Below are 20684 nucleotides of genomic sequence, written 5' to 3' on the forward strand. Positions count from 1 at the left end.
TTATCACTCTGCCACCTGTATAGTGACCATAAAAAACTGGCTGATTATGATCTATCAATGCTGAGTGATGGTTTCCAATGCTTCTGGTATCCAAAGCTTCCCTTTTTGAGTTAGACTGTGAAAAAGATTTGGTGGAGAAGATTCTGGTGAGACATCTCACATTATCTAGATTCCTCAGATTCTCCTTGACCTCACCAACTTGTGAGCAGCGCTGGGTTTGGCATGGGGATTGTAGTAGTCTTTTTTGATGTTTTCCTCTTAAGGGTGGTGATCAGCTGTCTACACTGGTACTGTTAGATATTTTAGTTGCCTCCAATACTGTTGATCATAAGGTGGTGTTGATTTGCCAGAAAATCTGAGTAGGCAGACTGCTCTTCAGGGCTTAATTCCTGTCTTTTGGAAACAGCTCAGAGTATTTGCTCTTCTGTCTCAAGGGTTCTGTATTGTGGGATTCCACAGGGCTCCATTTAGATCTAAATCCCTTATTTTAGGCTCTAAGGAGGGTGAGTGAAGAGGCATGGAATACAATGTTATCAATATGCAGATGACTCCCCATTTTGTCTTTCTCTCATTCTGCCCAGACTATGCAGTTGAGCACCAATACTTCATTGAGATGGGGGGCATATTGAGGGCAAACTGGCTACAGCTCATTCCAGAAAAAAACTAAGGTAGTGATGGTGGTACGTTTGGGAAAGCAGCAAGAGATATTATTTAATTTCTCATTTGATTGCAGGGTGTGTCTACCACTCGTTGACCATGTTTGTCATTTATGGGGGTGTTGGTCCCACTTCCTTCAGGATGATCATATTTCAGCAGTGACCTGGGAACTTTTTTCCATCCGGGCCTTGCCTGGTGGTCACAAGTTTCTATCAATTGTGGGGCCCTCGCTATTATCATCCAGACCTTTGTCACCTCAGAAGTAGACACCGCAAAGCACTCTGTATGGGGCTACACCTGAGATCAACACAGATGCACAAACTTGTGCAAGGTGCAGCTGCCCACTGAAGTGTTCCATGTTGCAGGGATAATGTGACACTGATGCTCTGTAATCTGCATTAGCTGCCTCTTGGCTCCTGTGTGGAGTTTAAGGAGTTGGCTCTGACCTACAAAGCCCTAAATGGTTTATGACCTGCCTACTTGAGAGGCGCCTCTCTGCTCTCAGCAAGTCAGTTGAGCCACTTGAGCTCCTGTGATGTAGATGGTAGGGCGTTCTCAGACAGGGCCTGGTGGTTCTGGAACTTGGGGTGAGATCCATGAAGGGATGTAGACATTGCAATTCTCAGTGTCACAGCACTTAACTTTTAGGAGCCTAGAAAATCACAGGAACATCATTGCAATCCACAAAGCTGCATTAGGCGCCTAGGCTCCCTGTACAATTACAGGGGGGAGAGAGGCACATAAGAATGCAATCTACAAAAGCCAGCATGGTAGGCAGGGAGTTGCTAAGCTAAGCATGGGAGATGCTGATGAGCGGCCTGTGTGCTAAGCCTGCCCCCACCCCTTACAGAGAGAGGCACTTCCCTGCTGACTGGATTTAGGCACCTAGGTCTGCTTAGCGATCCATTAACAGGAAGCCCGCTCCTGCAGTCAGGTGGCTTAGGTATCTGTGACGCTCTTGAGTTAGGCACCTGCCTCGCTACATGCAAAATGCCCAGAGCAGGTAGAGGTGTCCACCTTAAAACTTCTGGCCCAGCAGTTAGAGCATTCACCTGAAATTTGGGAGACCCAGGTTCAATTCCTCCATCTCTTGGCCAGAGGGGGAAGAAAGGATTTGAATAGAGTTCTACCACCTCTTAGGCAAATGCTCTAATCAGTGAGCTATGGGATCTTCTGATGCGGGGTTCCCCCAGTCTCTCCTGTTGAAGTTGTTCTACTGTGGATAAATAATGAAAGAGTGACTGGAGCAGAGGTTATGTCTCCCTTGCAGGTGGGAGACCTAACCACTAGGCTACAGCATCATTTCCATGCTCTGGCCTAATGACTGGCAAAGTATTTATCCACAGTGGTGACTGAGTGAGCCCCACATCAGAATATTCCATAGCTCAGTGGTGAGAGCGCTCTCCTGAAAGATGGCAGAGCCCTGTGCAAATCCTTCCTTTCTCCCCCCAGCAGAAGAGGAAAGTGTGCCTGGGTCTCCCACATCCTAGGCAAATGCTCTAACCACTGGACCAACCATTACAAAGTGGCACCACCAACTCCTCTAGTGGGTTTTCAATGGGATGCGATCCGGTAGGTGTGCTCAAAGGCTGCCTACAAACATCTGGTCTCACCTGCCACTTAAGCAGCTGAACGCCTCTCTTCCCCAGTTCATGAATTGCTCTGGGACTTTAGGCTTAAGACAGGCATTCAAATGTCTAGAGAGAGGCAGTAATGCACATGCCCAGAAGGAGAAACATAGGCACTTTTACTTTTTACTTTGAAAAATGTATGCACCAAATGAGTTTTGGCACCTACAGTGTTGGACGGGAGTTTTGTGGATTACAGTGGAGCCAAAACTGGAAGTTAGGAGCTACATGTGAATTTATTATTCTCCTTTGAATAAAGGCTTTGAATGTTTCCCTATTGCCTTGTAATGGACTGGCTGTTATGGAAAACTATTGCTCTTTCACTGGGTGAGCTGCTGGATCATCCTGGATTAGCGCAGAACATCAGCTGCTGATGTAGTTCTTTCTAAAGTCCCTCTAAATCTGAACTGCACTCAATATATTGCTTTAGTTAAAAGGTAAGAGTCCCAGTGGCCAGTTCTTTGCTGAGGCCCAGGAGGTGTTAGGAAAACTTGTTTCTCAGCAGGTGCAGATTTTTTGTAAACCAGGCTAGTTATATTTCTGCAGGAACCAGAAGTCAGTCTGCATGGCATAAATTTTGTTGGTAATGTTTGTGTTGGATTAGCTTGGTTACTCTTACCTCAGTCCGGAGCTACATGATTGGAACATGAGCGTTCCCAAACTGAGCAGAAAGTCAGCCAATAAACAAATGATTTCAAGATTTACACAATTTGGGCTAACAATATGCTGCTGTTTTTTTTAAAACCCCCTCAAATTTCTCTAGTAGCTGAAGCATCTACAGTATCAGGGAAAAGCCAGGACAGTTAATTTTAACAAGTTCTCACTGTGTTTAGCTGGTTATATTTCCTAATGACCATAGCTGGTTAGACACTTGCAAGGAAATACCAAAGAGATGCACTCTGCAGCTGAAGTTAAACAATTAAAGCTGTCTTCATGCTAACGCAGGCAAAGGTGACTTAAAATGTTAAGGGAGGGGCTTGAAATAAAAAATATTGATCAGTCGTATGGGAAATGATTTGGAAAAGAGAGTGGGATGTTTATAAAAGAGCATCTCTGTGCACACAATCATGTGAATCATAGAATATCAAGGTCGGAAGGTACCTCAGGAGGTCATCTAGTCCAACCCCCTGCTCAAAGCAGGACCAATCCCCAGACAGAATTTTGCCCCAGATCCCTAAGTGGCCCCCTCAAGGATTGAACTCACAACCCTGGGTTTAGCAGGCCAAACCACTGAGCTATCCCTCACCCCCCACCCCCACAGGAAGATGCAGGTCTGGGATTTCTCCTACTGCAGGGATATGTAAACTCATGCCTTTTGGAAGTGAACTAAAAGCAGTTTTATACTGGGCAGGTTCAGAGTAATAAGGCTCCCTTTCAAGAATCACCTTTATAACAAATAAAATTTGTAAAAAGTGTGGGAAGTTTTCTCCTGAACTACTTTTTGCCTGGGCAAAGTGAGATCTAACACTCAACTCAAGGTGTTTCTTGATCTGGACTGAATAACAATAACTTTTGAAAACTGCAACCATTCAATTCCAAAATTTCAGAGAATGTTATAGGCATCAAAGGCCAGATTTCTATGGATTTTGGCAAAAAAATTGAAATGGGGAAATGAGGGACATATGGAGTCCCAGGTATCTGTTTAGGAGAGCCAGAAGCTTCAACCACCTCTGTAATGGTCTATAGATCAGAGAACCAGTTGTTGATAGCCATTGACAGATTCCAGTATAACAATAACAAAGACAATAAGATAGGTTCTTTAAAAAGATTAGGATGAAGAGAATGATGAAGGAAAATGTAGGTCTAATACTTAATGAAGGAGAGCTAATAATTGATATCAAGAAAGCTGAGGTATTTAATGCCTTTTCTTCAGTTTTCACTAAAAAGGTTAATGGTGACCAGATTCTCAACATAATTAGAATTAACAACAAAGCATAAGGAATGCAAGCCAAATTAGGGAAAGAAGTGATTAAATAGTTAGAAATATTCAAGTAAGCAGGGCCTGGTGAATTTCATCCTGGGGTACTGTACTTAAGGAACTAGCTGAAGCAATCTCAGAACTGTTAGCAATTATCTTTGAGAACTCCTGGAGGATGAGTGAGGTCCCAGAGGACTGGAGAAGGGCAAACACAGTACTTATCTTTAAAAAGAAGAACAAAGAGGACCTGGGGAATTATAGACCAGTCAGCCTAACTTTGATACCTGGAAAGATATTGGAACAAATTAATAAACAATCAACTTGTAAGCACCTGGAGGACAGTGGGGTTAAAAGGAATAGTCAGCATGTTTTTTGTCAAGAACAAATCATGCCAAACTAACTAAATTTAATCTTTGATAGGGATACTGGCTTAGTGTATAGGGGAGAAGTGGTAGATGCCAGATATCTTGATTTTTAGTAAGGCCTTTGACACAGTCCCACAAGATATTCTCATAAGCATACTACAAAACTGTGGTCTGGATTAAATTATTGTAATGTGGGTGTGCAACTAGGTGAAAGGCTATACTCAAAGAGTAGTTATCAATGGTTCACTGTCAAACTGGGAGGATGTTTCTAGTGTGGTCACAAATTGAATGAGTCAACAATGTGATGCAGTTGAGAAAAAGGCTAATATTCTGGGGTGTGTTAACAAGAGTGTTGTACACAAGACAGGGAAGGTCATTGTCCTGCTGTACTTGGCGCTGGTGAGGGCTCAGCTGGAACATTGTGTCCAGTTCTGGGCACCACACTTTAAGGAAAGATGTGGACAAACTGGAGACAGTCCAGAAGAGAGCAACAAAAATGATAGTTTACAGAACCTGACTTATGAAGAAAGGTTAAAAAATTTGGGCATGTTTAGTCTTGAGAAAAGAAGACTGGAGAGGAGGGGAATCTAAGGCTTCAAATATTTTAATGGCTATTCTAAAGAGTGTGACCATTACTTGCCATATCCATTGGATGTAGGACTAGAAGTAATGGGCTTAATGTGCAGCTAGGGACATTGAGGTTAGATAGAAAGAAAAACTTTCTAAATCTAAGAGAAGTTAAGCTCTGGAATATCCTTCTAAGGGAAGTTGTGGAATTCTCATCATTGGAGGTTTTTAAGAACAGGTTGGACGAACCCCTGTTGAGGATGTCTATGCTTACCTGATCTTCCCTCAGCAGAGGGCTGGACTTGATGACTTCTCAAGGTCCCTTCCAGCCCTACATTTCTATGATTCTACAATATCCCCAAACTTAACTCTGCACGGCCTCTCAATACAATTAAAAATTCTAACGTCCCGAAAGAGCAAAGAAAAATATGAAAATGGTGTAGGAGTTAGGGGTGCACACAGCCCTGGCATAGAAGGGAAAAGGGTGCACACAGAATCCCGAGTGGGAGGAACGGAGAACCTGGTATAGGGAGAATGGGGGTGCAAACTGAGCTCCTGGCTTGGTGTGTATGTCATACACACAGCCCCTGGCATGGTGGGCAGAATAGGGGACCTGGCATTGGGGAAAGGGGAAATGAGGAGGTTTACTGGAGCTGGAGTGGCTTCTCCCTGCTCCAGCCAACCTCCTTAGTTTACCTATTGACTGATCGGAGTACAGTCATTACAGTTAACTGCTCTAGTCTGAGAAACATGCTTTCATCTCCCCCATTCTTCCCTCATATTGTTTCCTCTATTTGCTTTATGCCTAAATATTTTTACATTTATACACACTTATATTTAACTAATATAACTTAAAGGTACTTCATATAACATGAAATCTCATAATGCATCTGACTAAATGTTATAGGTGAAGAGAAGGAAGTTCTTGGCTGCACTGAGTAATTGAACTTAATGTAGTTTTGATACTCAATAGTCCTTGAAACTTAAACCTATCTGGTAACTACTGCTGCTACTCATGTAAAAAGTGTTTAATCCTTTTTAATCTTATTACATTATTTGCCTCACTAGCTTGGGACCTCCACCTAAACACTTGCCTCTTCCATAAAAATCTAGAGAAACCAGTTTGAAAGGTTTTAATTTAGCATCCACATCATTGCACTCTTGCCATTTTGTTAACCAATAGGTCTTAGAGCACTTTGTAGAGGTAAAAACATGCTACTGGCATTTTAGTGGGTGCATGTATAACATTTCTCTAGCAAGGTCTGCTCATGTAACAGTGTTGAATTGGAGGGATATTCTCTCCCCACCAAGTTACAAATGAATTTAAAAATAATATATTCCCACATTTGCTAACTACCAATTCAACTTAAAACAAAACCAGAGCAACAGGCAGAGACAGACTAGAAAGACTTTAGCGGGACCCTTACTAGCTGTGTTTAAGCCCTTCCAAGCTTTGGTCAGGTACTAGTGATCAGAAAAAGTTTCAATCCTTAGCTAGCATTTGTATCACATACTAGATTAAACTCCCTACTAGAAAGTGTAATTTTATATGATATAAATATATTTAATACCTGCACTCTGCAGTGGAACCTATTCCTTCCTCCAAAGGCTTGGAAACAATGAGCTTAAAACCCATCCTGAGACTAGACAATCATGCCATCTGTTAGGAAGGACTGGTGGCTTAGCAGCTGCTACATGCAGCAATGCTAGAGAGTCTTACAGGATGTACAGGGTTATAAGACCGCTGAAGGGTACAGAAGTCTGGAGCATAAAGGAGAATCAAGATGCTTGCTCTGTACCCCAAGGCAAGTCTTGTCATCACATAAGCCTGTTTACTTTGACCTAGAAGAGAGAGGTTTGTCTGCCTTTGACCACAGGGAAGCCTTACAGGTGCAAGAGAGTGATGCTGTTTTTGTTTGTATAATGAGGCATACTTCCCACCTTAATGCAAATTAAAATATGCTGAAATGCAAGTTCATGTATCATCCCATCTCAACGGACCAATGTGCACACTCTCCCCCCCACCGTGTATAGGAAAAAGCAGATTTCCACTGCTCAGCCATTCGGCTCTGAAGAGATTAAGGAGCTCTCATCTTCACCCAATATTTTAGTTTTAGATTTATCAGCGGGGTACTCAGCATGTACAAAAAAAAAACAACCCAAATATAAAACAAGGCCTTGCATAAACATGGAAACTCAAGGGAAAAGTTTACAGAAAATGATGGAAAGGACAAACTGTTTGGCACAGAGGTCTTAATTTTCGATGTCAGATTTTTCTGTATGAAATGAGATTGCAGGTGGCTATCCTAGAGGCTTCAGAACATCTATAAATCCTCACCCTTTCTTCCATGACGGTCAGAGATGCAAGTCTCATCTCCTGCTCTCCTGTGAGGGTCCCAGTCCATGAACCATCCTTCACAAGTTACTATCTAACTCTTCCTGAACGCAATCCGCTTTACCACATTCTGAGCTCCAAATTTTTCTATTAATTTGCTTCTGACATTTTCATCTGCTTTTTGCAAATCTAAATCATCCTGTCTGGTCCATATAGGGTATCCATCCAAGCGCTGACTGTTATGTAAGAAGTAGAAAGTGGCCTCCACTTCACCACTGTTTTTCAGAAAGGCTTGTGTAACAGTTGAGAGGTCCATGCTGAATTCCTCCATGAAGTGCTGTACTGTCTTCACTGCATCTGCCACCTCAGTGGGGGAAGGGCAAGACCTTATGGGCTTTTCCTCCTCTTGAGGCTCAGTTTCATTTACAGCAGAGTCCTCCGCAGTTACCAATTCTTTCAGTTCCATTTTCTGACTGGAGACTGTTTTTTCAGGGGACTTCAGCTCTTCATCTTTTGCAGGATTTTCTTCCTGAAGGTCAGAGGTCTCATTTTCTGACTAGGAATAAAAGTTAGAGTGAGTGACATTCCACTATAACTCAGGCAAACAAAACTGCTAAATTAGGAGTCCAGAGCAGTGCAGTCCTCCCCTCCTCCCATATGAATCCTTCTAAAGTATACCGATATGTTGAACATGATAGCTGTGCCCAATAAAATCCAAGGTTTCAGAGTAGCAGCCGTGTTAGTCTGTATCCGCAAAAAGAAGAACAGGAGGACTTGTGGCACCTTAGAGACTAACAAATTTATTAGAGCATAAGCTTTCGTGGACTACAGCCCACTTCTTCGGATGCATATAGAATGGAACATATATTGAGGAGATATATATACACACATACAGAGAGCATAAACAGGTGGGAGTTGTCTTACCACCTCTGAGAGGCCAATTAATTAAGAGAAAAAAAAAAAGAAAAGCAACATCACTTGCCACATAACCTCAGCCATGCAGAACACAACGCCATCTACAGCCTCAGAAACAACCCTGACATCATAATCAAAAAGGCTGACAAAGGAGGTGCTGTCGTCATCATGAATAAATTGGAATATGACCAGGAGGCTGCTAGACAGCTCTCTAACACCACATTCTACAGGCCATTATCCTCTGATCCCACTGAGGATTACCTAAAGAAACTACACCATCTGCTAAAAAAACTCCCTGACAAAGCACAGGAACAAATCTGTACAGACACATGCCTAGAACCCCGACCAGGGGTATTCTATTTGCTACCCAAGATCCATAAACCTGGATATCCTGGACGCCCCATCATCTCAGGCATTGGCACCCTAACATCAGGCTTGTCTGGTTATGTAGACTCTCTCCTCAGACCCTACGCTACCAGCACTCCCAGCTATCTTCGAGACACCACTGACTTCCTGAGGAAACTACAATCCATCGGTGATCTTCCAGAAAACACCATCCTGGCCACTATGGACGTAGAAGCCCTCTACACCAATATTCCACACAAAGATGGACTACAAGCTATCAGGAACAGTATCCCTGATAATGTCACAGCTAACCTGGTGGCTGAACTTTGTGATTTTGTCCTCACCCACAACTATTTCACATCTGGGGACAATATATACCTTCAAGTCAGCGGCACTGCTATGGGTACCCGCATGGCCCCACAATATGCCAACATTTTTATGGCTGACTTAGAACAACGCTTCCTTAGCTCTCGTCCCCTAACGCCCCTACTCTACTTGCGCTACATTGATGACATCTTCATCATCTGGACCCATGGAAAAGAAGCCCTTGAGGAATTTCACCATGATTTCAATAATTTCCATCCCACCATCAACCTCAGCCTAGATCAATCCACACAAGCGGTCCATTTCCTGGACACTACTGTGCTAATAAGCGATGGTCACATAAATACCACCCTATACCGGAAACCTACTGACCGCTACACTTACCTACATGCCTCCAGCTTCCATCCAGGACACACCACACGATCCATTGTCTACAGCCAAGCTCTAAGATATAACCGCATTTGCTCCAATCCCTCGGATAGAGACAAGCACCTACAAGATCTCTATCAAGCATTCTTAAAACTACAATACCCACCTGCTGAAGTGAAAAAACAGATTGACAGAGCCAGACGAGTACCCAGAAGTCACCTCCTACAAGACAGGCCCAACAAAGAAAATAACAGAACACCACTAGCTGTCACCTTCAGCCCCCAACTAAAACCTCTCCAGCGCATCATCAGAGATCTACAACCTATCCTGAAAGATGATCCTTTACTCTCACAGATCTTGGGAGACAGACCTGTCCTCGCTTACAGACAACCCCCCAACCTAAAGCAAATACTCACCAGCAACCACACATCACTGAACAAAACCACTAACCCAGGAACCTATCCTTGTAACAAACCCCGATGTCAACTCTGTCCACATATCTATTCCAGTGACATCATCATAGGACCTAATCACATCAGCCATACCATCAGGGGCTCGTTCACCTGCACATCTACCAATGTGATATATGCCATCATGTGCCAGCAATGCCCCTCTGCCATGTACATTGGCCAAACCGGACAGTCTCTACGCAAAAGAATTAATGGACACAAATCTGACATCAGGAATCAAAATACTCAAAAACCAGTGGGAGAACACTTTAACCTGTCTGGTCATTCAGTGACAGACCTGCGGGTGGCTATATTACAACAGAAAAACTTCAAAAACAGACTCCAACGAGAAACTGCTGAGCTAGAATTGATATGCAAACTAGACACAATCAACTCCGGTTTGAATAAGGACTGGGAATGGCTGAGCCATTACAAACATTGAATCTATTTCCCCTTGTAAGTATTCTCACACTTGTTATCTAACTGTCTGTACTGGGCTAGCTTGATTATCACTTCAAAAGTTTTTTTTCTCTTAATTAATTGGCCTCTCAGAGGTGGTAAGACAACTCCCACCTGTTTATGCTCTCTGTATGTGTGTATATATATCTCCTCAATATATGTTCCATTCTATATGCATCCGAAGAAGTGGGCTGTAGTCCACGAAAGCTTATGCTCTAATAAATTTGTTAGTCTCTAAGGTGCCACAAGTCCTCCTGTTCTTCTTTTTGCCAATAAAATCCAATAATCCAAGTACAGCAATGCACAACACCCACGATACAGTGGAATGTGGAAAGGCAGGAGACAAGGGACAGGATTTAAATAAACTAAATCTAACCAGAATCAGGAATTAAGTTTTGTCATTGTGAATTGTGTAAATCTGCTCAAGAAGCACACCCTGCTTGTGACAGTAAGGTCTTGTCTACATTGCTACTTTACAGCGCTGAAACTTGCTCGCTCAGGGGTATGAAAAAACACCCCTGAGCAAAGCAAGTTTCAGAGCTGTAAAGTGGCAGTGTAGACAGTGCACCAGCGCTGGTAGCTACTCCCCTCGTGTGGGGTGGTTTTTTTACAGCGCTAGTGCCGCAACTACACAGCCATGTTAAAGCGCTGCCGTTGGTAGTGAAGACATGCCCTTAGTGAATCACTCCCTACTAGCCAATGGAGCGTTAGCACTTACAACTTAACTCAAAATGACAGTGATGGGCAGATGACCATTCTTTATCAACCATTTTTGGTCTCATCCAACATCCTCCAGTTTCTGGACAGGGTCAAATTGGAAAAAATTAGTTCATGCTCTTTTTACTTGATATGCCACAATGACACCATTCATAGTAAGTTGTGTAGTTAATATCCTTCCTCCTTAGATGCTTTAGCTAGCAGTGTAAAAGTTTAAAATGTTAACTCAGATGACTATTTAAAGTGTTAACACCTAGAAAACATGTCTTATTTTATTTATTATCTGGGAATCAATTGACAGTAATTTTGTAATGTAATTCATCTTAAATCAGAATAGAACATGGAAAACACATTTATTGCTGCTGAAACTATTTTTGCTTCTTCGTTATTAAAAATGTAAGCCATTGGTATAAAAAAGCATGCTGTATCCATATTAAGCCATAATTGCCCAGCTAGAGAGAATACATCTGCACCTGTGAATTAGAGAAATACTTCACAGGATGGCATGCTCCAGATGCTTACAGTCTTACAAAGGGCATTTTAGCCACACTTTCATTGTTAATTTGATTTTAGTCAGTTCTAGGTAACCCTGGGAAGCAGTTTAAGTTATAACCATGATTGTCGGATAGTCATTCTCCAGGGAGATGGCTGGTGTAACCCATGTGTTTATAACTTTATATATACATACCCCATCCTTTCCAATATTGCCAATACTGTCCTCTCTTTGGCACCAACACAAGATCAACTCCCTCTCTGCTACCCTGATGTACCAACCTGTTCTGACTAACCACTGAATTGTTCTCCCACAGTCACTGGTCCTGTTGTTTTTCATGCCACACAAATATTGCACCCACCTGATTTACCACCACTGTCAATTCCTGATTCAATGGTCAAGCTGAAAAGTATCAGAAGTGGGAAGCAGTCTGGGGAATGGTAAAGGTTTTTATCACAAGCAGAGCAGGTCTTGCTGTAAGTAGGGGCCCCAATATGGCCTGCTGCTGAAAACTCCTTTATCCCTGAACTAGCACACCCTAACTAATATTACTACAAAGCTGTAGCAAGAATCAGTATCCCGGTGTTATTCACACAGGAACAAAGTCATATTTAAGATTAAAGTTATTTATGAAGGTTTAAGTAGTAAATTTGAGGCTTAACTAAGTATTTTAATCTATACATCAGAAAACATTCAACACATCTGTGTGATCACGTTATGCAGATACAGCTATCCAACTATGAATGTATACCTCACTGCCTTCAAATTCTTTGTTAGCCAGCTGGAAAAGGCTACCCCCTTTTGTTAATTGGTCTTGAACCACTCCTTGGGGTACATCGGCTACTTCCTTCCTCCAGGACTCTGTTAGAGAGATAGAACATTAGCATTTGCTGTGTAACTGCAATGCTATTATCCTCCTAATCATAATTTGAGATTACATTTCACATCCTACTGACTGCTACAAATAATCAGTTTGGTAGTCTCCTAATCACTCTGAAAGGGTAAGAAGAAACTCATGTTCTGGCAGAGTTAATGGTTTCTGTCCAGACGAGGTATAGGGTGAGGAAGTCGTGGGTCTATGTTCAGTTTTAATAAAGATTCTAGGAGTGATCCAAGGAATTAAACCAGTAAACGTTACACCTATCAAAAAAAATCACACACCAAACAACCCTGATTCATTCCCAGAGACCATCCATTCTGTGCACTGAAGCGATCATGTCATTAAGACAACATGCATCTGCACAAGGGAGCCAAATTAAAGCCACCTGTATGACTTGAAATCTGGCATTTCCTAACTCTTAAGGTTGCAAAGTCAAGAACTCAATGCTCCTTAGATGCTTTAAAAAAAAAAATTTTTTTTTTAATAAAGCTGAGAAATTAAATTCAATCATATGGTACCAAACTGAACTTCCATGGATCACTAGCAGAGTTTGGACTTTCAGATTTACAGAACAGACTTATAGTTTATAAATTCAGAAGGGACCAGCAAGATCATCTAGTCTGACCTCCTGAACATTGCAGGCCACAGAACCTCACCCACCCATTCCTGGAATAGACCCCTAACCTCTGGCTGAGTTACTGAAGTCTGCAAACCATGGTTTAAAGACTTCAAGTTACAAATGAACGAACCATTTACACTAGTTTAAACCTGCAAGTGACCTGTGCTCCATGCTGCAGAGGAAGGCAAAAAGTATGTCAGTGTAGGTGCTCTACCTTCCTGAGAGGTGGTAGTTATGTCGACAGGAGAAAACCTCCTGTTGACATCCCACTGTCTATGCTGGGAGTTAGGTTGGTATAACTACATCCATACCCCTGACAGACACTGTTACACTGACCTAAATTCCTAATGTAGACCAATCTCAGTATCTTGTGGCAATGAATTAACAGCTTAACTGTTGGGGTAAATATTTCCTTTGATCAATTTTAAATTTGCCATCTTTCGTTTCCTTGTATTATGAGATAGTAAAAATAAACAGGGTAATGCTAATTTTCCTACACCACTTATTTTGTCTAAATATCTATTGTACCTTCCTACTCAACTCCTCTCTAAATAGTCACGTTTTCACTCTCCTCACATGAAAACCTTTCCACACTAATTTCACTGCCCATCTGATCTTTGTGCTCTCTTTCTCAAGACAAATCTACCAGAATTGAATAAAGGATTCCTGCTGATGTCATCCCATTACATTTATATAATGGCATTATGATTTAATTCCGTTCAGCCTAAATTACAATGAAAAGCTTCTGGATATGCCTATTAGACTGTGGAACAGTTTCTCCAAGGAATGTGGGGGCAACTCCAGGCTTGGGGCATTTCCAGCCAGACTCCCCCAAACACTGTAAGAGCATACTGGAGGAAACACTAGATCTCCTGCAGCTTTTGCAGCTCAGGTTTCTAGGATTTCATGAATACAGGTCACTGAGGTGTGTTTATGGCTGTGTGCCTGCTATGCTCACCTAATCCCAATGGCTGAATGAATGCTGGTCTACATGGGCGTGACCCAGGTGCTTTGCAGGCCACGGTGGGTGGGTGGCACTTATCCCCAGGCACACACAGGTGGAGAGATTACACAGGGCAGCGGCAGAGCTGGGAACAAAGCCCAGCAAGTCTTTACCCCCCGCCCCGCCGCCCCCGCTTATCCGCACCGCTATCCGCCGGCTGCCGGGCGCCCCTGGCGAGGCTGCGGGGCGGCGCGGGGCCGGGCCCGCCCAGCAGGTACTTGTGCTCCTGGCCCCGCAGGTGCCGCAGGTAGCGGTCTCGCATGGCCTGCCAAGAGTGCGGCGTCAGCCGGGCCCGCTCCATCTCCTTCCAGAGCGCGGTGCCGGTGACGCTGCCCTGCGCCCGGTCCCGCACGTGCAGCAGGATGGCCTCGTCCTCGGAGCCCGTGAAGGCAGAGCGGCCGGCCGGGGCTCCGGCCGGGACCGGGGCCTGCTCCGCCGCCAGCCGGTAGTGCTCAAGCGGCAGCCGCTCGTTCCTCTCCACACAGCACCGCACGTACTCGGTGGAGACGAAGTTGCCCGTGGCCCCCCGCTCGTCGGGCTGGGCCAGCAACACCGCGCCCGGCTCCTGCACGCGGCAAAGGCGCCCGCCGCCCGCTAGGATCAGCGGCGCGAGCTGCAGCTTGGCGGGCCCGGGCCGCACGTAGAAGCGCATGGCGCTGCCGTCGTCCTGCAGGAACAGCGTCCGCGAGCGAGCGGGGCCCGCGCGCTCCGAGGCCATGGCCGGGCGCCGCCGACACGCGCCTTAACTCGCACTTGGAGGCTTCCCGCCACCCAGCACGCGCGCGCACCCGTAATCCCGCCCCGCCCCTTCCCTTCCCTTCCTATCTGCGCGCGCACACAAGCCAGGATGTCGCCAGGCCCTGACCCAAATGGTCTCTGACCCGGAAGTGCTCCTTCTCTCTCGGACCGGCCCGGGAAGATGGCGGCGGCGGCCGGGGCTGCTCCGGCCAGTGACGCGGTGGAGGCTGAGGCCCCTCTTAGCAAAAAGTGAGAGCGCGGGGTTGGGGGTCTGTGCCGGGACCTGGGGAGCGGGCGGCCTGGGCGGGGCCCCGGGAGACGCGGCCCTTCGCTGATCCGGTGTCTGTTTCTTACTAGGTGACGGTCTCTAGAGCCGAGCGCTCGCGCCGGCGCCATGCTGAACCCAGCAGCCGCTCGGCTCCTTCGGGGCCGCTTTGGCTGGGCCTGGCGGGCTCGGCCTCCCCGCGCCGCCTGCCCCGCTCTCCGAAGGCTCCAGGCACTTCATGACCAAAGAAGGTTGGTGATTTGTTGCTCTCGTCTTGAGTGTCGCCACCTCCTTTCTCATGAAGTCCCTGCCCGGGGCGCTACAGGTGGTGGGCGAGTGTCTTGCGGTGTCAGTGACCTTCCCTGATGACAGGTTTCAGAGTAGCAGCCGTGTTAGTCTGTAGCCGCAAAAAGAACAGGAGTACTTGTGGTACCTTAGAGACTAACAAATTTATTAGAGCATAAGCTTTCGTGGACTACAGCCCACTTCTTCGGATGCATACGAGTGGAATAAATATTGAGGAGATATATATACACACCTACAGCGAGCATAAACAGGTGGGAGTTGTCTTACCAATTCTGAGAGACCAATTAAGTAAGAGGAAAAAAAACTTTTGAAGTGATAATCAAGATAGCCCAGTACAGACAGTTTGATAAGAAGTGTGAGAATACTTACAAGGGGAGATAGATTCAATGTTTGTAATGGCTCAGCCATTCCCAGTCCTTATTCAATCCTTTGTTGATTGTGTCTAGTTTGCATATCAATTCCAGCTTATGATTCCTGATGTCAGATTTGTGTCCATTAATTCTTTTGCGTAGAGACTGTCCGGTTTGGCCAATGTACATGGCAGAAAAGGGCATTGCTGGCACATGATGGCTCCAGAAGGGGCTCGTTCACCTGCACATCTACCAATGTGATATATGCCACAGAATCATAATACTCAAAAACCAGTGGGAGAACACTTTAACCTGTCTGGTCATTCAATGACAGACCTGCGGGTGGCTATATTACAACAGAAAAACTTCAAAAACAGACTCCAACCAGAGACTGCTGAGCTGGAATTGATATGCAAACTAGACACAATCAACAAAGGATTGAATAAGGACTGGGAATGGCTGAGCCATTACAAACATTGAATCTATCTCTCCTTGTAAGTATTCTCACACTTCTTATCAAACTGTCTGTACTGGGCTATCTTGATTATCACTTCAAAAGTTTTTTTTCTCTTACTTAATTAATTAATTGGTCTCTCAGAATTGGTAAGACAACTCCCACCTGTTTATGCTCTCTGTATGTGTGTATATATATCTCCTCAATATTTATTCCACTCTGTATGCATCCGAAGAAGTGGGCTGTAGTCCACGAAAGCTTATGCTCTAATAAATTTGTTAGTCTCTAAGGTGCCACAAGTACTCCTGTTTTTCTTCCCTGATGAATCCTCTCATGGAATCTCCCCCCCCCCTTTGCCTGGGGGCCCTGGGGCACCATAGAAACCTTTGTGCTTTGGCACTTGTCTGTGGAGCACGTGGTAGAGTGGAGGTCCTGGAGTGATTAAGGCCAAGATCCTCAAAGGTATTTAGGCTGTTTCTATCTTCCATTTACTTCAGTGGAGGTCAGGCGCTAAATACTTTTGAGAATTTGAGCCTAGAACATAAGAACGGCCGTACGGAGTCAGACCAAAGGTCCATCTAGCCCAGTATCCTGTCTACCGACAGTGGCCAATGCCAGGTGCCCCAGAGGGAGTGGACCTAACTGGCAATGATCAAGCGATCTCTCTCCTGCCATCCATCTCCATGCTCTGACAGACAGAGGCTAGGGACACCATTCGTTACCCGTCCTGGCTAATAGCCATTAACTATTAACCACCGTGAATTTATCCAGTTATCTTTTAAACGTGTTATAGTCCTAGCCTTCACAACCTCCTCAGGCAAGGAGTTCCACAAGTTGACTGCGCTGTGTGAAGAAGAACTTCCTTTTATTTGTTTTAAACCTTCTGCCTATTAATTTCATTTGGTGCCTAAGTAGGTTACAGATATGCATGGTGATTGTTATAGACTGGAGACTCTATATCTGTTGTGCCCAGGGGGAAAACACTTTAGTTTTTTCAAACTGTACTGTAATTATCCTTTGTGCTTCTCTCACTGAAGACTTTTACCTTATTTTGACTGTCTGTTATGTAAAGTTTCTAGGGGTGTGAAAGGTGAACAGTGTAGGGTCAGGAAAAAAACAAGCACATTTCCTCTATATGAGACAATGCCCAGCTAGTACTGCTTTCTCTGAATACTGCTGACTGTAAGGTGAGAGACTGGAGCAGCTCAGAATAGAATTCGGGTACTTATCACTTCCTATGAGGTGGAGCAAGGCAGCATGTCCTCTTGGGGAGATGAGAGAGAGTTAAGTATAAGGTGACCCTTGGACAGAATCTCTCTGGCAAGTGTTTCTTTCTGTAAGTTTCAAAGTGGCTTCTGTGTCTGTTTTCCTCTCTTTTTCTAGTGAGCTGAAGAGACGTTTGAAGGCCGAGAGAAAAGTAGCTGACAAAGAGGCAAAGCAAAAAGAGCAAAGTGAGAAGCATCTGAGCAAATCTGCCTTGACCCTGGGATCTGAGAACGGCAATGGAGCTGATGAGGAAAGCCTGGACCCCAATGTGAGTAGTTTGGCCAATGCCTGTTAGGACTATGAGAATAAGTCTTACTGATTCCTGTTTGATTGCTAATCAGTGCTGAGCTGGAGAGTTAGAAGGGAAGTGAACTATGGCCTGAGCCAGCTCTGAACTGCACCTTTTCAGGAACGTTAGCTGGGAGGCTATTTCAGATGGGTGTTTGGTTTATGTGCTTGCTTGGCCACTCATTGAGGAAGGCAATAACTGTCTGCAATGGGAATTTTGCCTGTACTACCTTAATACTTAAAATGTGAAAAAAAAATTTATGCACAATATAAAGATGATCAAAAAATCCAGTTTATTAATATAACTAATTTCAGCTGAATAAGAAATCTGCTCCCTGTGTTATATATTGTGCTAGCTAGCACAATATATGGTCTGTCTTATAGAATGACTGAGATACGGGATTTATCCTGCAAAAGGAGCGTCATTAGCAGCATTTCACTAGAGTTATGTTCCAACCTTCCAATAAAATCATGACTGATGTGGAGAAAGTAAATAAGGAAGTGTTATTTACTTCTTCATGTAACGCAAGATTCATAGATTATAGGACTGGAAGGGACCTCGAGAGGTCATCGAGTCCAGTCCCCTGCCCGCATGGCAGGACCAAATACTGTCTAGACCATCCCTGATAGACATTTATCTAACCTACTCTTAAATATCTCCAGAGACGGAGATTCCACAACCTCCCTAGGCAATTTGTTCCAGTGTTTAACCACCCTGACAGTTAGGAACTTTTTCCTAATGTCCAACCTAGACCGAACTAGGGGTCACCAAATGAAATTGATAGGTAGTAGTTTTAAAACAAAAGGAAGTATTTTTTCACATAACACACAGTCAATCTGTGGGACTCTTTGCCAGAGGATGTTGTGAAGGCCAAGACTATAACAGGACTCAAAAAAGAACTAGATAAGTCCATGGAGGATAGGTCCATCAAAGGCTATTAGCCCGGATGGACAAGGGTGGTGTCCCTAGCCTCTATTTGCCAGAAACTGGGAATGGGTGACAGAGGATGGATCACTTGATGATTACTTGTTCTGTTCACTCCCTCTGAAGCACCTGGCATTGCCCACTGTCAGAAGACAGGATACTGGGCTACATGGAGCTTTGGTCTGACCCAGTGTGGCCGTTCTTATGTTCTTAGCTGGACAGTGAGGCTGCAAGCAAGGATTACTAATATTCCCCACAAAACCTGCCTGAGGGAGAGGATATACAGTATCTCCTCACTTAAAGTCGTCCCGGTTATCATTGTTACGTTGCTGATCAGTTAGGGAATATGCTCGTTTAAAGTTGTGCAAAGCTCCCTTCTAACGTTGTTTGGCAGCCGCCTGCTTTGTCCACTGCTTGCAGGAAGAGCAGCCCGGTGGAGCTAGCTGGTGGGTGGTTGGAACCAGGGTGGACAGGCAACCCCCCTATCAGCTCCCCGTTCCCCTAAGTTCCCTGTGCAGCAGCTGCCCAGGAGGCTAACAATTGCAGCTGTCCCTCCCCCCACTGCCTTGTGCTGCTCCTGCCCTCTGCCTTGGAGCTGCTCCCTGAGACTTCTGTTTGCTGTGCGGGGGGGAGGGGAAGAAGAGAGGGGCTAATGTCAGGGTGCCCCCCTGCTCCTGCAGCCCGCTTACCCCATCTTCCATAGAGCAGGGGGGACACACAGCAGGTCTCAGGACAGAGGGAGCTCGCTGTCAGCAGCTGCTGTGGTCTCAGCAAGCTGATCTAATTAATAAGGCAGTGTACTTAAAGGGGAAATGCCACACATCCACACACACCCACCCACCCACACACACACACTCTCTCTCTCTCTCTCTCTTCCCTCCCCTCCATTCCTGCTGCTTTGTAGACTGTGAGAGTTAACCCTTGAGGGCTCAGCCAATTGCTAGTTCACCATTTAGCAGTAAGGCATTCCCTGGAAATATTCCACCCTCTGACTCCACCACCTCAACCAAGCTTCACAATCATCATCACTGTGTACCAGTATTAAATTGTTTGTTTAAAACTTATTGTGTGTATATGTGTGTGTGTGTATGTGTATATATATAAAAATAGTCTTTTGTCTGGTGAAAAAAAATTCCCTGGAACCTAGTCCCCTCATTTACATTAATTCTTATGGGGAAATTGGATTCACTTAACATCGTTTCGCTTAAAGTCGCATTTTTCAGGAACATAACTACAATTTATCTAAGGTTTGAATGGTAATGGCTTAAAGCAATGACTCTCTTCTTCTTGCTTCATCACTGCATTCATTTAGCCTCTTCTTAGTCCAACCTCTTAAGTGCCCTCTGCCTTTTTTTTGTGCTTTCTGTCAGAGGAGCTGACTCTTCTGAGATGAAAAAGCCTTAGTCACTCAGGTATTGTCTAACTTGTCAAATAAATATTCACAAGTCAAATCAACTCTGCTTTAACTTGTGAGCTGTACAATCCCTTTGGTGTCTAACATAAATGTTCTTGTTTATGACTGATGACAGCAATATTACAAGATCCGCAGTCAGGCAATCCAGCAGCTGAAAGGAACCAATGAAGATCCTTACCCACACAAGTTCCACGTAAGCCTTTCCCTCACAGACTTCATAGAGAGGTACAGCCACCTGCAGGCAGGAGATCACCTGAGAGACATTACAGTGAGAGTGGCAGGTAAAGACTCACCTGGGACTTGGGGGAGACAGTCTGCCACTTTGTGAAGACAAGCACTTACCATTCTTGGAGGGAGATAGATGGGAATGCCTCCACAACTCTGTGGACCTTGCTCAGCAATTCCTCATGGTGCTAAGGCTGTAGCAGGGTTGGGACCTTTGGGATAGAAGGTAGAGCTTTAGAGTCCTTGACAAGCAAGGGAGCAGGTCTGATGAGAGGGATTAATTCTGAGATTCCATTACCTTGCCAACCAATGATGGGATGGAGGTTGGTGATATGTTGCCTGGGTACAAGGTAGGAATGATGCTGTGCCTTGGCTTGGGCATGGAGTTGTATCTTTGTTTTGGGAAAATG

General features: G+C 44.7%; 2 protein-coding genes across 5 annotated transcripts in view; one reads left to right on the forward strand and one right to left on the reverse strand.

Moving 5' to 3' along the window:
* Positions 1-20684, forward strand: part of KARS1 (lysyl-tRNA synthetase 1) — a 38403-nt gene that overhangs the window by 1055 nt on the left and 16664 nt on the right. Inside the window, exons 1-4 of one of the 4 annotated variants that reach the window (XM_065567696.1) lie at positions 14894-15030; positions 15139-15297; positions 17540-17690; positions 20165-20330. In XM_065567696.1, the coding sequence (XP_065423768.1) occupies positions 15176-15297; positions 17540-17690; positions 20165-20330 (439 nt within the window). In that variant the 5' untranslated portion in view covers positions 14894-15030; positions 15139-15175. Of the gene's footprint in view, positions 1-14889; positions 15031-15138; positions 15298-15869; positions 16197-17539; positions 17691-20164; positions 20331-20684 lie in introns of those variants that run through there. The other 3 variants (XM_065567698.1, XM_065567700.1, XM_065567699.1) reach the window with 3 other exon arrangements.
* Positions 7223-14761, reverse strand: TERF2IP (TERF2 interacting protein). The gene is made up of 3 exons (XM_065567723.1): positions 14188-14761; positions 12293-12402; positions 7223-8026 (listed from the first exon to the last, which is right to left on the reverse strand). Exons 1-3 carry the CDS (start codon positions 14759-14761, stop codon positions 7565-7567), a joined length of 1146 nt encoding a protein of 381 aa, XP_065423795.1. The 3' UTR covers positions 7223-7564.

The sequence above is a fragment of the Chrysemys picta genome, chromosome 14 (assembly GCF_011386835.1).
Source record: "Chrysemys picta bellii isolate R12L10 chromosome 14, ASM1138683v2, whole genome shotgun sequence".
Classification (NCBI taxonomy): Eukaryota; Metazoa; Chordata; order Testudines; family Emydidae; genus Chrysemys; species Chrysemys picta.